The sequence below is a fragment of the Dermacentor andersoni genome, chromosome 8 (genome assembly GCF_023375885.2).
Source record: "Dermacentor andersoni chromosome 8, qqDerAnde1_hic_scaffold, whole genome shotgun sequence".
In the NCBI taxonomy this organism is placed as follows: domain Eukaryota; kingdom Metazoa; phylum Arthropoda; class Arachnida; order Ixodida; family Ixodidae; genus Dermacentor; species Dermacentor andersoni.
This window is the reverse complement of record NC_092821.1, coordinates 151696459-151713143: the sequence shown is the minus strand read 5'-3', so window position 1 is coordinate 151713143 and position 16685 is coordinate 151696459. Positions and strand designations below refer to the sequence as shown.

At 47.7% G+C, this 16685-nt stretch overlaps 1 protein-coding gene across 2 annotated transcripts in view; it reads right to left on the bottom strand.

Annotated features, from left to right (window-relative positions):
* LOC126525502 (cerebellar degeneration-related protein 2-like) overlaps positions 1–16635 on the bottom strand; it is a 135839-nt gene extending 119204 nt beyond the window's left edge. The window contains exon 1 of one of the 2 annotated variants that reach the window (XM_055067715.2): positions 16257–16635. In XM_055067715.2, the coding sequence (XP_054923690.1) occupies positions 16257–16356 (100 nt within the window). In that variant the 5' untranslated portion in view covers positions 16357–16635. The remainder of the gene's footprint in view (positions 1–16256) is intronic. The other variant, XM_050173391.3, reaches the window with a different exon arrangement.
* Positions 16636–16685: the final 50 nt, after the last annotated feature.

Here is a 16685-nt window from a genome sequence, read left to right as displayed (position 1 = left end):
ATAAACACTTATCAGCCCTTGTCGGTCGTTATCAACCTTATCGGACTAGATCCGACTCTTATCAGCCCTTGTCGGTCGTTATCAACCTTATCGGACTAGATCCGACCCTTATCAGCCCTTGTCAGTCGTTGTCAACCTTACCGTAATTGATCTGATCCTTACCAACCCTTATCTGTCCTTACCAACATTAGCGCACATGATCCGACCCTTAGCAACCCTTATTTGTCCTTATCAACCTTATCAGAATCGATCTTATCATTGTAAGCCTTTATCGCTCTTTAGCACTTTATCCATCCGCGTAGAAACATTATCAACCGTGATGAGACCCACATAACCCCTCATCACTACTTATCGTGCTTGTCAACTCACCGACTGCTTATCTGACAGGCGCATGAGTCCTCAGAGATCGGTCGCATTGCGGTCGGTGAAGGAACAACGCCCCAACGGACGCACCACCGAAACGCATCGGGGATGTTGCGTGTTTGGCATTAAAGTGCGTATTCCTGCGCTCTTAAGCTGTAACCAAGTTGTATTACTAGCCGTGCTACAATTTCTTCTAAGGAACATAATTTGTGGCGCATCTTCATGATTGCGGCTACACCAAGCGTGGGCAGGCGGAATCGACGCTTTACCGCCTTCGTTCTATTCATACGCTTGCTTATTTGTCGTATGTATCACACGGTGCAGGCGCACTCGCAGCACGGCAATCTCCTCCGAGAGAGCTTATTGTGCTGCGATCAAATTGTGTGTTCCACACGTGAAGAGCACCACTGCAAACAAAAAACAGCTTTTGAACATTCAGCGTAAAGTGCGCGAAAAAGAGTGGAGCGGCGACGAATATGTGGGCTTTGAGACCAGCGTAACGTGTCTGGGAGAACGGCGCCGGATAACGTTCCGAGCTAATTTCACTAGCCCACAATCAATTTCAGTTTGGATCCGATTGCCCTTGTCACTTATTGTACCGACGTTTTTCTCCCTACTTTGTACGGCGACTTAGCGCAAACGCCGAACGCACCTGTGCGACAGTGAAAGCATCCTAAATGCTCGTAATATGCGCTGCTCCAAGTCTGCTTTCGAAACGTACACCTATAGATGCCAGCTGATTGGTTCGGCCTCAGCATTACGGGGTTTTCCGAATTTCATTACAGGCCTTCGCCTGGGATTTCTTGTTTGCTCCCGAAAGATGACCTCGTCCGTTACCCGATTACCATGCCGGCCTCAGTCGTACCTGTACGCGCTTTAAATGGCAGCACGCCGTTTACCCAACTTTGTCAGAGAGAGGGTGAAGGGACTTGCCTGCCACCATAATTTATTGCGTCGCGTCATCGCATAAGAGCGCAAATTAGCAAGCGACGCACGCAGACATGGGCAGCCCCCGCTCTGCGATCAACAGTGCGTCGTGGATGTCATGCTGTAAAAATTAAGGCGAGTTGCATACGTACTTGTAAACAGCGCCGAACTCGGGGAAAAGAACGCCGCGTCCTATACGACTTTTCGTTATTTGTTTAACAATGTTTATTATGTCACGATTGGTGTCTCCCGCTTCAAGCTTGCGTTTCAATGTGTTGCATTTATTAGATTACACTTTTTTTTAAAGCGAAGCTTTCATCACGAACCCTTCAGGACTTTCCTGGCCCTGGCTGCTCCTGCCGTCTTGCCGAATAGCCAACACTTAAAAAAAAAAGGGGGGGGGAGGGGGGAGAAAACCGAATTACGTGCCCGATGGAGGGATCGAACCTCGGTCGCCCAGCACTTAGGCCAGAATCGCACACATAACGTGCCAACGCCAACTAGCACATTGAGATTATATCGCCGCGCGTGTCACATTGCAGAGCACGGCTGGACGACAGCACGTGCACCAGAACAGATGCGAAGGGGCTGCGTTTGGACAGCTGGCAACGTGGATGACGAGGTTTGTACGAGCGCCTTCGGTATGACCTTGCACTGAGATTGCAATAACACAGGCACATGTTTCAGCGCGCTCCATTGTATGTAGATTCCAACAGGGTGCGTTAGATCTGCCGCATTCTTTTTTAAACTATAAACTTGACCAACTGGCACTTGGTTGAAGAAATGCACATGTAGATAGAAACCGAACGCACATTCTACAAAATACGGCGCGTGCACATGCCACCAAGGTTATGCCGGGTAGTGAACCAGCGCTGTTTAGGACGTGCCACTCCTTAATCACAGCAACGGACCAGCAGTCGGTGAGCCAAGGCGCTACTTCTCTCCCCTTACAGGGCCGAACTGCAACTGCGAAAGATCAGCGCAACACTTCTTACGACCCTGCAACTGTTCTTGGTGAGCTGCTTCGGAACGCAAGAACATACACGCACGAACACCCAGGAAAGGACCACCCCCGTGCGTGCGTTCTCCGACGCTCCGAAGCACTTCAGCAAGGCGGACTATCCCAGCCAAGTGTTCTTCTGCAAACCATGCATCGCGAATCCCCGCCGAGATACGAGTGCGCACAGCCTGCGGTAATACAGCCGCTGCCGCTTGTCCGGCTCGAAACTTCTGCTACCTTTCAAGTATATTCAATAAGCAACAAAGCTGCTTATTAGGGCGAAAGCCTTAGATGGCTCGTGTGTCGAAAATTTGACCGTCCGGCGTTATGGCACCAAAATTTGAGGTCGAACCCTCGACCTTTCGTCGGAGTCAAACCCACGACCGTTTGATGCTAATTAAGACGTTAGCTAAGGCAAAGTTCATTAAGAGTTAATGCACGCGTACCCAACATCTCTGCTGTTAATTAAGGTATAGTTAATTAAGGCACTCGAACTCACGAGCTTTGGTGGGAGAAAACAAGAGTAAATACCAACGCATTCCAATGAGAATGTTAAGCTTTCTAATTAATGTCTCGTGAGCGCGCAGGCTTTCGTCCTTTTTAGCGTACGCTAAAGCGACTGTCAACTTTTTTGTAGTAGCTGAAGGGGAGCACAAAATTTATGCAACTTTGAACTCACCCTTGTCTTATACTTGATTTCTCATCGCAAAACGGCAGCGATAGTTGGCGTTTTCGAACTTTCATTGGAAGCATCATGCGCGGTGTGACAGACACACGGACGTGTCACACTGCAGACTAAAGTACAGTGAACTGGAAAAAATATGCAATGAAATGAAATGTTGCAACGACAGACACGTACATACAGCTGCCACTGAAACAGACCGATGGACCGAACTGTACGAACCTCGCCGCTGAATTGCAGTGCGGCGCGTTTCGGGTAACTGTGCGACGCCCCGCCACGCAAAGCACAGCCATCGGCGCATAAACGCGCGTTACGTTGACGCAACATCATTGCATGGGGTACTCGAAATGCATGCAAGCTTGCGGCCGGTTCCGTCAAGTATACTCGAGGAAAATATAGCGATACTCAGAATGTCACCTGTGACTAATGGACCGTGGGAACTACAATTACGTCGGGGACTTCATCTTCTGTCACGTTTTAATTCCTGCAATTTTACATGTTGGGTCTCGTTCTTCCCATCCTTTAGTTATGCTTCCGTGCCCACGGGATAAGCACACATTTACAACATGGAAATTGGCATCGCTTTTAATGACGGTGACGTGTTTTCCTGTGCATCGAAAGGCAAGCCAATGTCATTGCTAGTCTCGTGAATAAGAAGAGCACGAAGTAGGACGAAAACACAGGAGTCGACAGGACGCGTGCTCGCATTCGACGAAGTGGTTCCGAACGCATTAGCGGCACATCCGGTAATTTAGGAAAAAGCTAACATGATTTGATTAGGAGGTACCTTAAATTACACGTGCGCTGACGATCCACCGTTGCTTCTGTGTATGTCAGAACGTCGAGGTTGTAGGTCAAATCTACTCTGCGGAAGCTTGCCAGGGGCAGGGAGGTTCATGAAAGCGAAAGGTTCGTGAAACCAGGTTCATCAAAGCCCTCGTGATGCGGCCTGCTAGCCTCCTCCCGGTTAACTCAGATGGCAGAGCAACCTCGCCGGAAAGGCGTTGGTCCCAGGTTCTATCAACTGACAAGGACAGATTTTCTTTCTTCAACTCGGGAAGTTTCTTTCTGAGAAACTCGTGTGGGTTTTCTCTGTAGCTTTCAAGAACGTGTGCTTTCCAGGAGAAAAATTTGTTGTAAGTAAGAGGTGCACTCGTCCTGCCTAGTTCCTTGTTTTCCTCCTCCTACAGTTCATGCTCGTCATTTCGCATTCGTGAGCACGTACCAGCATGCCCAACAACTTGCTTTGCAACAGGCCTGTGTGCAGAATTTTTTAACAAAACGTCACAAACACGATTGATAAACTTGCTTATTTGCACCGGGGAAAGTAAATGTGCAAAGGGATTGCACCGGGAAAGGACAGCTACCTTAATTAACGCTGCACGACGGTTGGCACGCACACGCGAACACGATCCGCTGAGAAAGTCTCCACAAAACGGGGACCCCCTCGCCGCCCCCCCCCCCCCCCCTCGTCGCTCCAATTCACACGTCGTGAAAGAAAAAGGGGCCTCGATTAAATCTGGGCGCAGCCTTCATTACGCGCACACGGCGAGAGCACGAACAACGCGGGGAGTGGGAACCACGCGAGCCGACGCGGAAGGTGCGAAAAGCGCCTCCCCGGGAGGCCGCAGTTTCCTACGAGGAATTACCATAGGAAGCTGGCAGCTGTGGCGCTATTGGCTACGGGAGCAAGTGACAGCGTGCGAATTATGGTTAGTGGCCCAAACTTATTTTTTTTCTGCCTTCAAACGGCTTCGTGACGAAGCAAATTCGTCATGTTCGACAACATATTGCGTAATAAATGGCATAATTCGCAACGATAACGCGAGTGCGCGCGCAGACTAATTGCCTCGCTGCATTTAGTAAACGGCGAGTACTTCGAAAGTTAGGAAGATAAAGCGCAATCAATAACGTCGCAAGAACGTTTCAAGCCATAAGTATCAAGAGCATAACAATCCGTATACTAGCCATCGTTAATTCCCACGGTAGCCGATCGGGTGCCTAAGTACTACGTCTCACTGCGGTGCTGGCGTCGACGCACCGTAGTAGCCAAACCATCGCCGCACCAGAGTTACCCACAGCAATTCTCGTTGAGAAGGGTGTAGGATCGTGCTTGTTGGTAAAGCATGCTTTAAAGTTTGAATAATAGGGCAATTCTTGTTGGAAACTCTACGCCGGGAGCATGGCCTCTGAGATCGCGCAGCGCGCGGAGGCCATGTCCCCAGCGCTTCGTCGCCGCGTTGTGTGCGACAGGGTTTCTTCAGCCGTTCTTCATGCGGTAGCACACACGAGGATCGGCTCTTCGATGAGGCTTCTCGCGCAATGAGGAGAAAGCGGGTCGAGTCCTTTTTTTACCGACCTGCCTGCCCGCGAGAAGTTTTCTACGTGCGATCCGCTCTCTCTCTCTTTCACTCTATCGCTTCCGGAAGCGCCACCGCAGATTGGATTGGGAAGCCTTCACCGCAGCCCAGACGCCACCGCGGCTTTCTCGCTCGTATCCTGCGCGGTCAAAAAGGGCCACGCCGGCTACCCCCGGTCCTTTTTTTTTCCTTCATTTTTTTTTTCTACCCCGTGTCGAGGCGTCGCCGCTGCCTTTACAACGCGCCGCTTTTAACGAGCTCGGCGGCGGGGCCGAAGCAGCGCAACGCCAAAGGCGTCGACAGCCCTGGGCACTCACGACGGCGGAACAGGAAGCGGCTGCGGACAGAACACAATGTTTCACTAATCACGCGAAAGACAACGGGCACGTCCTCGGCACTGCCGCTTTTCTTTTCGAAGACCCGCTCCGACGACTGGGGCCCTATTCACCTCGCCCCGCACTAGAGTCAGCCACACAACGGCCCCGACAGCGGTGCTCTCGACCTGCTCCAGTATTACTCAAGAAAACATATATAATGCAAAAAGTATAACAGGAAAAAAAAAAACCTTACGCCCCAGAAAAATTCGGATGAAAAGAAAATGAACATTTGAGGGCCACTTGAATTTCCTAAAATTGTGTTAAACCAAGTAGGAGAACATGCAATCTTGCTATAAATGGAGCATTTCCTTCAGAGTTTCAAGACTTGTATCGTTGCAGTTGGTATACAAGACTATTTTTGGAAAGCAAGTTAGGCACTATTTTATTTTTATTCTGCAATTTACTTTTAACACGCAGTCACAAAAATATAACGTTCTCCAGAAGTTATTTGCAAAAAATGCTCGGATAAAAAAGCTCAGAAATACTTTCACACGAATGTGCACAAAACATATCTGCAAAAACATAATTTGTGCCTAAATATCGCGCAACAGTGTCGCAAAGCTACGCTAAACTGGGCAAATACAGCATTTTCGCCTGTGTTTACGCGTCAATAAAATGCCTAGTAAACGGCCCTTGTAAAAGCCCAAGATTTAGCGACCATAAAATAAAAGGACATCAACATTCGTACATAACCTTTAAAGATGTGATTTTTGTTTTACGGAAGGAAAATATTTTTGAAGTTGATATCCAAAATCGCAAGATTGCATGTAAGTCCATGCTTCACTGCGCAGCTTTATTGTTTGGATATCGAAGTGACGCACACGGCACTGAAATTCCTCAACTGAATTCGCTGTATCGAGGTCCAAAACACGCGGCTCGCCAGCACATCAACGCGGCTTGGCATAAAGTTCCTGTTTCCAGAAACTTTTTTTTTTTTTTTTACAGTGTGTTTCGAAGATTCGTTCCTGAAGATATTAAACGTGCGATAAGTAAGCGATTTGTTCAGCATTGTTTTTATCACAGAGGCATAGACTATGAAGTAGCTCGAAGTAGTAATTAAACAAGCGATAATCAAGTCCTATTTCAAAGCGTGAAGAACAGATGTTCCAATCACGCTATGATAAGCGTGAGGATGAGCGTCTGGTCCCTCCTATAGCAAGCGTGATCTGTAAGCGTGGAGAAAATCCAAGAAACGCATGCTTAGATAAGCGCGTTATTGATTTATTTTCTGTAACGCTATACTGTCGTTGAACGTATATACACAAATTATTAAATTAGACGATTTCGCTATTAATTAATTAATGGATGTAAAGGAGACAGAGACGAAACGAATCGGGAACTGACTTTTTTTTTATCCTTGCGATACGCAGTGCTTCCTCCTGTGAGATAACACATTTGACCATGTACGGGCGCGCCTGTGTCTTTCTTATACGTCCACTATAATCATGTCTATCCGCGTGCCGCAGAGCCACGACAATCGCACGCGTTGCCAGTGTCACCAACTAGCTCCGTTTGTAGCCTTGCAGTTGCTACATTGCAGTGCTCGTATTTTCCCCATACCGAGGCAAAAACATGTCTTCCCTGCCGGACACTGGCTGCAGTGTCCGTAGCGATGTAGCGGCTCAGTCATACCTAGCGATAGTGTTCGTGTATATATATATATATATATATATATATATATATATATATATATATATATATACTCTTTAGTTCGACGTGGCTAGGAAACTAGTGAGAATTCCTTCCACACAAGCCGCTCCACCTCCACACGCCATTCTCTGCGGAGCCCGTTCCCGCAAATGGGAGGCACCACAATTACAGCTCTCCCGAAATCGCTCGAGAACAGCGCTTGCTACAACGCTCCCAAGAACGTGCGATTATGTGCGCACACAAAAGCGACTACAGTGCTTTCCGTAGTCGCAGGAGGGAGGAGACCCACTTTCTCTGGCTCAGCGCAATACGGAGCTCGCGTGGAATAATACGGGGCTGCGGAGGGCGACACAGCTCTGACTCAGCACAGCGCGCCGCGAAACAATGGTTAGTGCGCAAAAGAAAAAGGCACCCGAAGAGTGCGGAGACGGCGAGCGAGACAAAATGAGCGGAGATACCGCAGCCGCTGTGCATAACCAAACGAGATTACACCGCAGTTACAGATTCTGCGCCAGCAGTGTTGTTGCCCGTGAAGTATCAGCGCGAAAGGGACGTTACGCAAAGTAGCATCGAGTCGCTTTCGATTCTCGGGCGACACCGTCAACACATATGAACAAGACCACTGAGGCGCTTCCCCATAATCTCGTGCAGCCCCGTTTGATCTTATCTTCCACTCAAAAGCAATGACTCGAGAGAGTTCTGCATCGTGCTGCTCTTGTGTTTCGCCTCATCCGTAGCTCTGACTTTTGCAGACGTACGAGTCAGTTGTACCGTAGACCGTATTCGCAAAGCGCTCCGCACGTAAAAATTGTAATAATACGCACTTTTGCCGCCATAACAGTACTTTTCACAACATTTGTAGCGGGGAGAAGGGCTTGCCACTTTCGCCGGATCGCGGGACGATGATTCACCACCGGTCTGTCATAACACGTGGAACTTCAACCGCTTATAATTTTTCCACCTCAATCCGCGCTTCCGCCGTGTGCGCGCATGAAAGTCGCATGCATCTGTGAACAGGGCATTATATATGATTGATGTCATATCAAAGGCGAGCACGCTACAAGCTCTGTGTGCATCGCTTGCTGGACTCGTACGATCACCATATTATTTCGTTTTCAGTGGCTTCATCAGCCAAGCATCTCGATGCCACTTCGCTTTGGGGCATACGCGTAAAAAACTCACACCTGCCTCGGACGAATACGTCCGACACCGTTGCATCGAGCAGTAAACCGTGCTGTAAGAGTGGGCAACTAAATTGCTGCCTTGGGAATGAAACACGTACGTTATCTACAACCCTCCAGTCAAGGCTTCAATCGCAAAGTCAGCGAGCTGTGTTGGCTGCAGCAAAGGTGCGAACGCGAGTCACGTGATGTCACTTCCTACGTCATAGCGATAGCAGTGCCGGTCTCTCCAGTGGCGACCCTCGAGACCAATATGGCACAGTGACACATAGAAGACGAATGACGGCGATGGACAGAAACGCAGGGAAGGTCGACGTTGCAGAGCAGTATTTATAGATAAGAAAACCTACCGCGAAACTTGCTCTCCTATTCTCCAAGCGTCCTGTCCCATCACTTTTATCGTTCCGTACTTGTCTCTTTGTTCGCGCAGCATTTTCTTATTATGAACATGCATGAAAGACGAGGAAAAGAACAAAAAAAGTAAGAGAGAGGGGGTGGATATTAATAAGAATACGGCCAGAAAACAGCAAATGCAACCGCGTCGCCCCATTTCCCTGGTTTGGACTAATGCGTACATTTTGCTTCTACATCAATGGCACCGACGTTAAAAACTAATGTAATAAATTTGCACTAATGAAAATTATCAGTTTGCAGTAATGTCAACAGCTGTCTTAAGCTTATAAACAAAGCCAGACCACCCACGCTATTCAGATGTCAAATGACTTCGTTTAAGGTCATCTCAGTTTTGCCAGTAGCAGGAGAACATCATCTACCAATCCCAAACCGCTTATACTTATATCACATCTACACATACTACTGAGATCCTGATTAAGCTTATCCGTGCCTTGCTGGAAACAGTAGCAAGTAATTGCTAGAGTGGTCTTTTCAGTTTAAGACTTCTACTTTAATCGTACCTAACTTTTATATTTCGTTAATCTGACGCCGAATAACGACAAATGTTCCCAAGAGTGCGATTCAAAATTTATCTTGTGCAGAGTTGTGCTCAAGCAACCGCCTTGGCGGTACATCGAGTGGAGACGCGAGCATTATCAAGCAGTGCCTTCAGCTGATGAAAACCGCGACTAAGAGTTTAGCGTAAGAGAGAGAGAGAGAGAGATAGCGAAAGAATCAAGGTAAAGTGGTCGTTCTTTCTGTAGGCCTTGTTGATCGGATCCAGATCAACACTTACAAAAGTTTGTCCTTCTTGCAATGCACGCACGTGCGCCTAAATTCACGCTAAATACCGGGGGTGAGTATTTCAGGAGCAATGAGGTCGAGTTATTCCTAAAAGCACAATTCTAGTCTTGCTACGCAGGGCTACGCGTCGCCGACGTGAGGTGTGTACGACCGCAACCGACGCCCGTCCGCGCGCCGAGAACGTCGGAGCAGGACAGAGCCTTCACAAAACGTCGGATGGCGTCAAAGGCGTCGTTCACTTCGTAAGAGAGTGAAATGCTCTTTGCACCGGGTTACCGAACCGTGAATTGCAGTATCAACGCTATAGTAGCGACATCATGTGATGCTTTGTCCAAGCACAATGCGTTAGAAATGCTATCCGTTACATTAATGCTCTCGTCGAAAAAAAAAAAAGAACGAGTTGTGTGTTAACGATTATGTTAATGCTGGCTATTTACACTATCAGCTTCAAGTAGAATATGGTTGGTTGCAGCCAACACCCCTAGTTACAGCGCTAACAGCTGTGCCTTCTATATATGCATGGTTAGATTCCGTAACACAAGAATGCACCACCAAAACGGCCGGTCATGCACACGTCTCCGGCAACCCGGTAATAAGGCAAAACTCTCTGATAGACCGTGTGGGGATGCGCGACTCTCGCGCGTCCCCTGATGTTTTTCCCGCATAGCGCGTCTCCTGCAGGGCGGCTTCGCCCGCCGCGCGGCGTGGCGCCCGCGGCGCTCGGAGTGGTTGAAGCGCAGTGCGAGAGATGGCGCTAGTGTTGCGCTGCTAACGCCGCCGACAGGCGAGGTTACTTGGGCGCCGAAAGGAAAGCGCTTGCTCTCTTTGGGTTCGGGAAGCGAGCGGGAGCGGACGTGCCGCCCGCGCGTGCGCCGCCATGCTTCTGCGAGACCGTCTCGCGTGGCCGCCTTGGACACCGTTGACGTGACGGTACACGCGAACGACCAGGCGTTGGGATCCCGCATGGGGCGAACATATTCGCTCGCTTTGCGGTCGTGGTGAGTCGGACTTCTGGATTTGTCGCGCGCCCATCGGCATGTTTTGGGGATAGCAACTCGGCTAGCTGGCATTGATCTATGAAAGGTGCAATAAATGCCCTTGTGACTGTTTGCACTACTGTGTTGTCGTTCCTTTGTCCCAAGAGTACGGAGGAGAACCCCGTATCTCCCACAACCGTTTACCCTTGGTTCTCTAATAGTGAACCAAGAGCAATACTCTTGGTTCAGCACGCAATTGGCCGGGGCCGGGAATCGCCTGCGTATAAGCTGCAGAGACTGACGGCGATGTTCATTAATTTCTGCCAACTGTTCGTGCGCGCTTCCTATTTGGATAGAGCCCGGCCTTGGCGCGTGAAGGTTTTCTCCTCGGTACACCGGCAGGCAGCACGACTCCTTTTCTCGCTCCGAGGGTTGCGTCGCCGGCCAGGGAAACTTCCTGGTGCGGCTTTGCACTGCGCGAGTGCGCCAAGCATCTTCAGTCTTCGTTGTCGGTATATATGGGCCTCGTCCGCGATTGACGCCGCATAATTCAATCTCGGATAACTCGCAATTCCGGCTCATTTAATGATCTCAAGTTCCGTTAATCTCCTCCTTAGCTATATAAAACCGCCCTGCGTCTCGGGTTACATCAAACGGGTTAATATCTCAGCCAAACAAGTGCTAAGCCGACAAAATATATTATAGAAAGGTAAATGTGCGCCCCCCCCCCCAATCCCCAATCACTTCTATTTTCTTTTTACCCGCCTTTTCTGTCAAGAGGCTCCAGTTTCAGTCCTAGCGGACATATACGTGTAAAGTACGAATTTTGATATCATTCAACGCCACCCATAATAAGTAAGGCGGCCACAATTTCGCTCGCCTTTCATCACGAAAAATCGAAAGACACACACACAAACGTCAATCAGCGTTCCCGACGGCTAAGCCACACACATAGCGCACATTCAGGCAAGTATTTCCGCATAATCGGGATCCCGCTCTTGTCCTCTGACGTCACTTTGCTCTTGGAAGCCTGGCAATAATAGGAATGAATACCACAATGTAAAACATAAAAAGAAATGTTACTAAATATTCATTCATACAATTATTGCGGCTTCTGCGTTTTAATTATCTAGTGACTATGTGAAATATCACAATGAGTTATGCAAAACTCAATTGCCACGTTCACGTCTATGCGCTTCGAGTTGTCGAATAATCCGCCCTCACCCCGCGATCTATACGACTCCTGTTTTGCTCCCGGGTTCCATCCACCGGCAGGAATGAATTTTTCTTTTGCAAAGCTTTCCTTCTGAGAGAGAGAGAGAGAAACATTTATTTCATTCCGGCCCCCTGTCCGGGGCTACTTTCCTTCTGAGAAACCCGTATGGGTTTCCTTTGTAGCTTCCTGCTACACAGGGTGTCCCACGTAACTTGAGGCCAAACTTTAAGAATATGCGAATGCCACGTAGCTGGATAGAACCAAGGTAATGTTGTTTGCCGTCGCTTGGAGATACGCAGATTACTTTGTCATTCCGCCTAATTACATAATCAGTCCTAATTAATTAAGGAACTCCTCAAATATTATGATTAGATGGAGAGTGTCAATGAGAAAATTGTAGGGCAACATGAAAAACTCCCGATACAGCTTTCTGTTGCTCAGTACGTGCACGGCCGCTCGATCCAAAAGCACAAGGTGGTACGTGCTACACAAAAAAAGTGTTTTTCCGAGTGTGAAAGATGCTCGAAAATACATGCAATATTGTCGCGCGACTGGCCGCTCGAGGCACTTTGCGTGTATTCGCGTTCTTCTTTCACGCTCGGAAAAACGCTTTTACGTAGCACGTATCGAGCAACATAAAGCTGTATCGGGAGTTTTTCATGTTGCTCTGCAATTTTCTCACTGACACTTTTCATCTAATCATAATGTTTCAGAAGTTGGATAATTATTAAGACTAATTATCTAACTGGGCGGAATGAAGAAAGTAATCTCAGTATTTCGAAACGACGGCCAACAACACTGCTTTGGTTATGTCCAGCTACGTGGCATTTGGATATCCTTTATGTTTGGCTCAAGTTACGTGGGACACCCTGCATACTTCAAGAGGGATAACAATTTTCCCCTTTCATATGAGGCATCTTATAGAAAACGCGATCGAAGTGTTGACTTCAGTGTCAGTTGGACAGTTATAAATTATCCCAAGCATTATTTCGCATACTTAAGAGGGAGCTTTAGCTCGGGTGCTCCTATCTAAATACATGTAAAAGGAGAATTCGTTTTTCTCGGCAACCACAGAACCGAATTTGGCGAGGTTTGTTGCATTTAAAAGAAAGAGCTAAAATATAGTGACTGCTGGTTCCGAATGTATCATTTATGTCGTAAATTCTTTATTAAAGATTAGCAAAAACTGAAAATTTTTAGAAAACGGAACTATCAAGTTTACAACTCTGTAACTCGGCAACCATAAACGATACCACAGTTTTGTGAATCGCATCTAACAGTACCTCTAAAGCGGAACAAATTGATCTGTTACACATGAATCTCACGAAATTTAGTAATATGGAAATACAGCTTTTGCAGAACCCTTGTAAACAACATAACAAATGCACGTAAGATGTAAAATGACATATCGAATTTGTCCGCTTTAAGTGATCTAATGGATACCGTTTACAGAACCGCGATATCTGTTCTTGATGCAGATCTATTAATTTGTGAACTTCGTGCTTCTATTTCTTTCAAACTTGCGAATCTTTGAAAATCTTTTTAACAAAATTCAGGTCCTAAGGCAAAATTCAGCTTCCAACAGTCATTACAATTCAACTTTCTCTCTTAAATGCAACAAATTTCATTAAAATCTGTCCAGCGGTTATCTCAGAAAAATGTTTTGCGTTTTACATGTATTTGAATATATGTATATATATATATATATATATATATATATATATATATATATCAAAACGTTTATTTAAAAGAAGGCCACGTCGGAGTTGGGCCCGAGCTAAGGCTTCCTCTTAAGTAGAAATGTAATGCATTCTTCGTCATGCGACGTTTCAATGGCCGTTCCACTGCAATAACGAAAACCGTGATATGGTATCGGTTAGAGTTAGAAGAAAGCAATTAGTTTTATTTTTTTTTCACAAAGCAATAAAGCTAATGACAGAGGAAGAGCCTATCAGTGCGAAGCTCCGAACGTTTCAGTTGTCCCACGCGCGAAAACGGGCATCGTGGTTACATGCACTGTAAGTTTTTGAAGAATAAATAATAATTGCAGTTAGCCCATTAAATAATTGGCAATTGAGTGAACGCTACAAAGGGTGTCATTAGTTTTTCAAGGACAACGACATGCGCTCTAGTGCGTTGAACACGTTTAAAGGGACATACAACCGCTCAGAACATGAATCGAGATAATTCGCTGATGTAATGATTCCCTATCGTAGTGGCTAAAACGAGCTATGTTCTTCTGATTAAATGTGGATTTATATTTTCTATTCCTAAAAGTCGTGAAAAATTACCTTTGGCGCCCGATGCGGCAACAACATGAAGCTGCACAAGATGTCCACCACGTGACCTTCTAGCGTACCCGGTTCCTTAGCTTTTTATTAGTATTGAAATGTAGTGTACTTATTGCTATTATAAGTTTTTCCTGACTTACAATGTGCAGATAAGCCTTCGTCTGTAGTGACTAGAAAAGTGGCGCTGCCTTCGCCTTCGTTTTCGACGAGTTGGCTTGGCTCGTCTGTCAACAGAACAACGACGACGAGGGCCATCCAGCCATGACGTAGGCGTGTACTTGGGGGAAAACGCGGTACATATATAAGAAATATATATACAACAACGCCAACTTATTGCACCAGCTTTTCATTTTAAAATGTAGCTGAAAATGTCTAAACGTAGGTGGTTAACCACAGTTACACTCACTCCTGTGAAAGAAGAACGATGCGAGGCGGGCTATCGGCATCGCTCTCACTTCTCAGCGTTGCTGGAGAAGGGACTCTTACTTTCTTAGAGGCTGCTCAGATCGAAAAATTCTGCTGACTACATATCCAGGCCCTTTTGGAAGTACCCACTGCAGATGTAAACACTACCGATGGCGAACTTTGCGTTACGCCATAAAAAAAAAACTAGGTCCTTAAAAATCGGTTGTCAGTCCCTTTAAGCACCTTCGAAGTGAACCCGCGTGCCCATTATATGGAACCAATTTGTCTACTTGTACAGCGAATTTCGGCTATAACGAATGCATTTTCTTAAAGCTCGGACGCAACTACGTAATTGCGAGAACAGAACGCACCCCTTTACATCATCCTACTTGACGTTCGAAAAGCTGCGCGTGGCGACCACGGCGGCACGCTTAGCCATACGTGACGTCAGCAGTGTGAGCGGGAAACCAGGTGTTCTGTGGGGGAACGACGTCGCGGCCACTGTCGGGAAGCAGTCGGTGCATGGCATGCGACATGCTCGGCCACGACCGCCTCTCGGCAGACGAGCTTCTCGCAGCACAAACAAAGGAATGAAGAAACGAGGCGGGAAAAGGAGATATAAAAGCTCGTCGCAAGGACGTCGCTCGGGAAAACACATCGACACCGACGGCATACTAAGCGAACGGAGTCCGAAGGCGCCGCTGTAATCACAACCGGCTCTCACGACGCCGATCTCCGCTGACTCCACCGCATGCCTGGAATCGAATAGGGGCGAATGCACTCGAAAGCGAACGCGCCAAAAACACAATCGCCACGGCAGGGCTGCACGGCTTTAGGCTGCACCACTCTCGCTCTCTCCGTTTATTCATGTCGGAAGGGAACGCCTCGCGGGATCGAGAACGCGAGGTGGCGAACTCTTGCTCGTTTTCTTGTTTGTTTTTTTTTTGTTTTTTTTTGTTTGTTTTTTCTTGCGCTAATCGTCTTAACCAAAAATAAAATGTCGGGCACGCCACTCCGAAATTGCTGCTTTTGTGGGTGCACAAAGCTGCCCACAGTGTCACTTCGGTCATATGCATAATCCCGATCGTGGCATTACAGGCACTTGTATAGTTAGCGTTTACCGTGAGGTCACGATTCGCTGTGTGTGCATGCACACACTTATTATAACACCGCAGACAGCGCTCGACGTACTGGACATGGTGCATACCGGTAGCGCGTGAAAAAGAAAAAGTGCTCTCGTTTTCAGCCCCCGTGAATCGCCTGTAGCAATGGTCGTAGAGGACGTCGCCTCACAGGGAAACTCAATCCTTGCCATGCTCACAGTTAGGTTCGTGCACTCGCGCGGTCAGCTGTCATTCCGGTTTCTCTCGTTACATTCGATAAGTTGGATATGTGTCACCGAAATTCGTAAGCCGGTCTGCGAAAGCCAGGAAAGAAACGGTTCTAACAAGAAACAAGCACAGGATGCTCTTCCTTGACTGAAAACCAGCCTCGATGGCAAGGGACCTTTCAGACGAAGCCGGAAAAGTGCCGTGTCCGAGTAAGAGTTAGGCCTACGGGCGCGTCGGGAAAGCCAGTCGAGTGTGCCGAGTCGCAGCATGTGGTGGGGTGAAAGACACGGTTAACTCACCTGTCTCGTACCAATCCTGCGTTTCGTCGGCCGCCGAACTCGTACTGGGAGCTCGCGACCGGGTGTCGCCGCTCTCGGGAGCGTCCTTGTCGGATTTCATAATTGCGTCCAGCCGAAACTCACGGATGTTGCAAGGAAAACTGCAGTCCGCGTAGTAGCAGTGTTGCAGTGCTCGCTAGAGCGACCAACGGAGGCGCAGAATGCCACGAGGTAAATTTCAACAACGTTTTGTCAGTGCGGTCTGCCAGTCGAACTGGCATATTGGCCGCCGAAGGCGATTCCGGCCTCACCCGAAACAAAAGGGCATAACTGGGGCAAATACGGCCGCCAAACACGCGATCACATTCGCAAGCAGACGGTTACAATTTGTGCTGCATTTTCTTCTGTTTTTCTGCCAAGCGCATTGTTGCTTAACGATAAACGTTCATG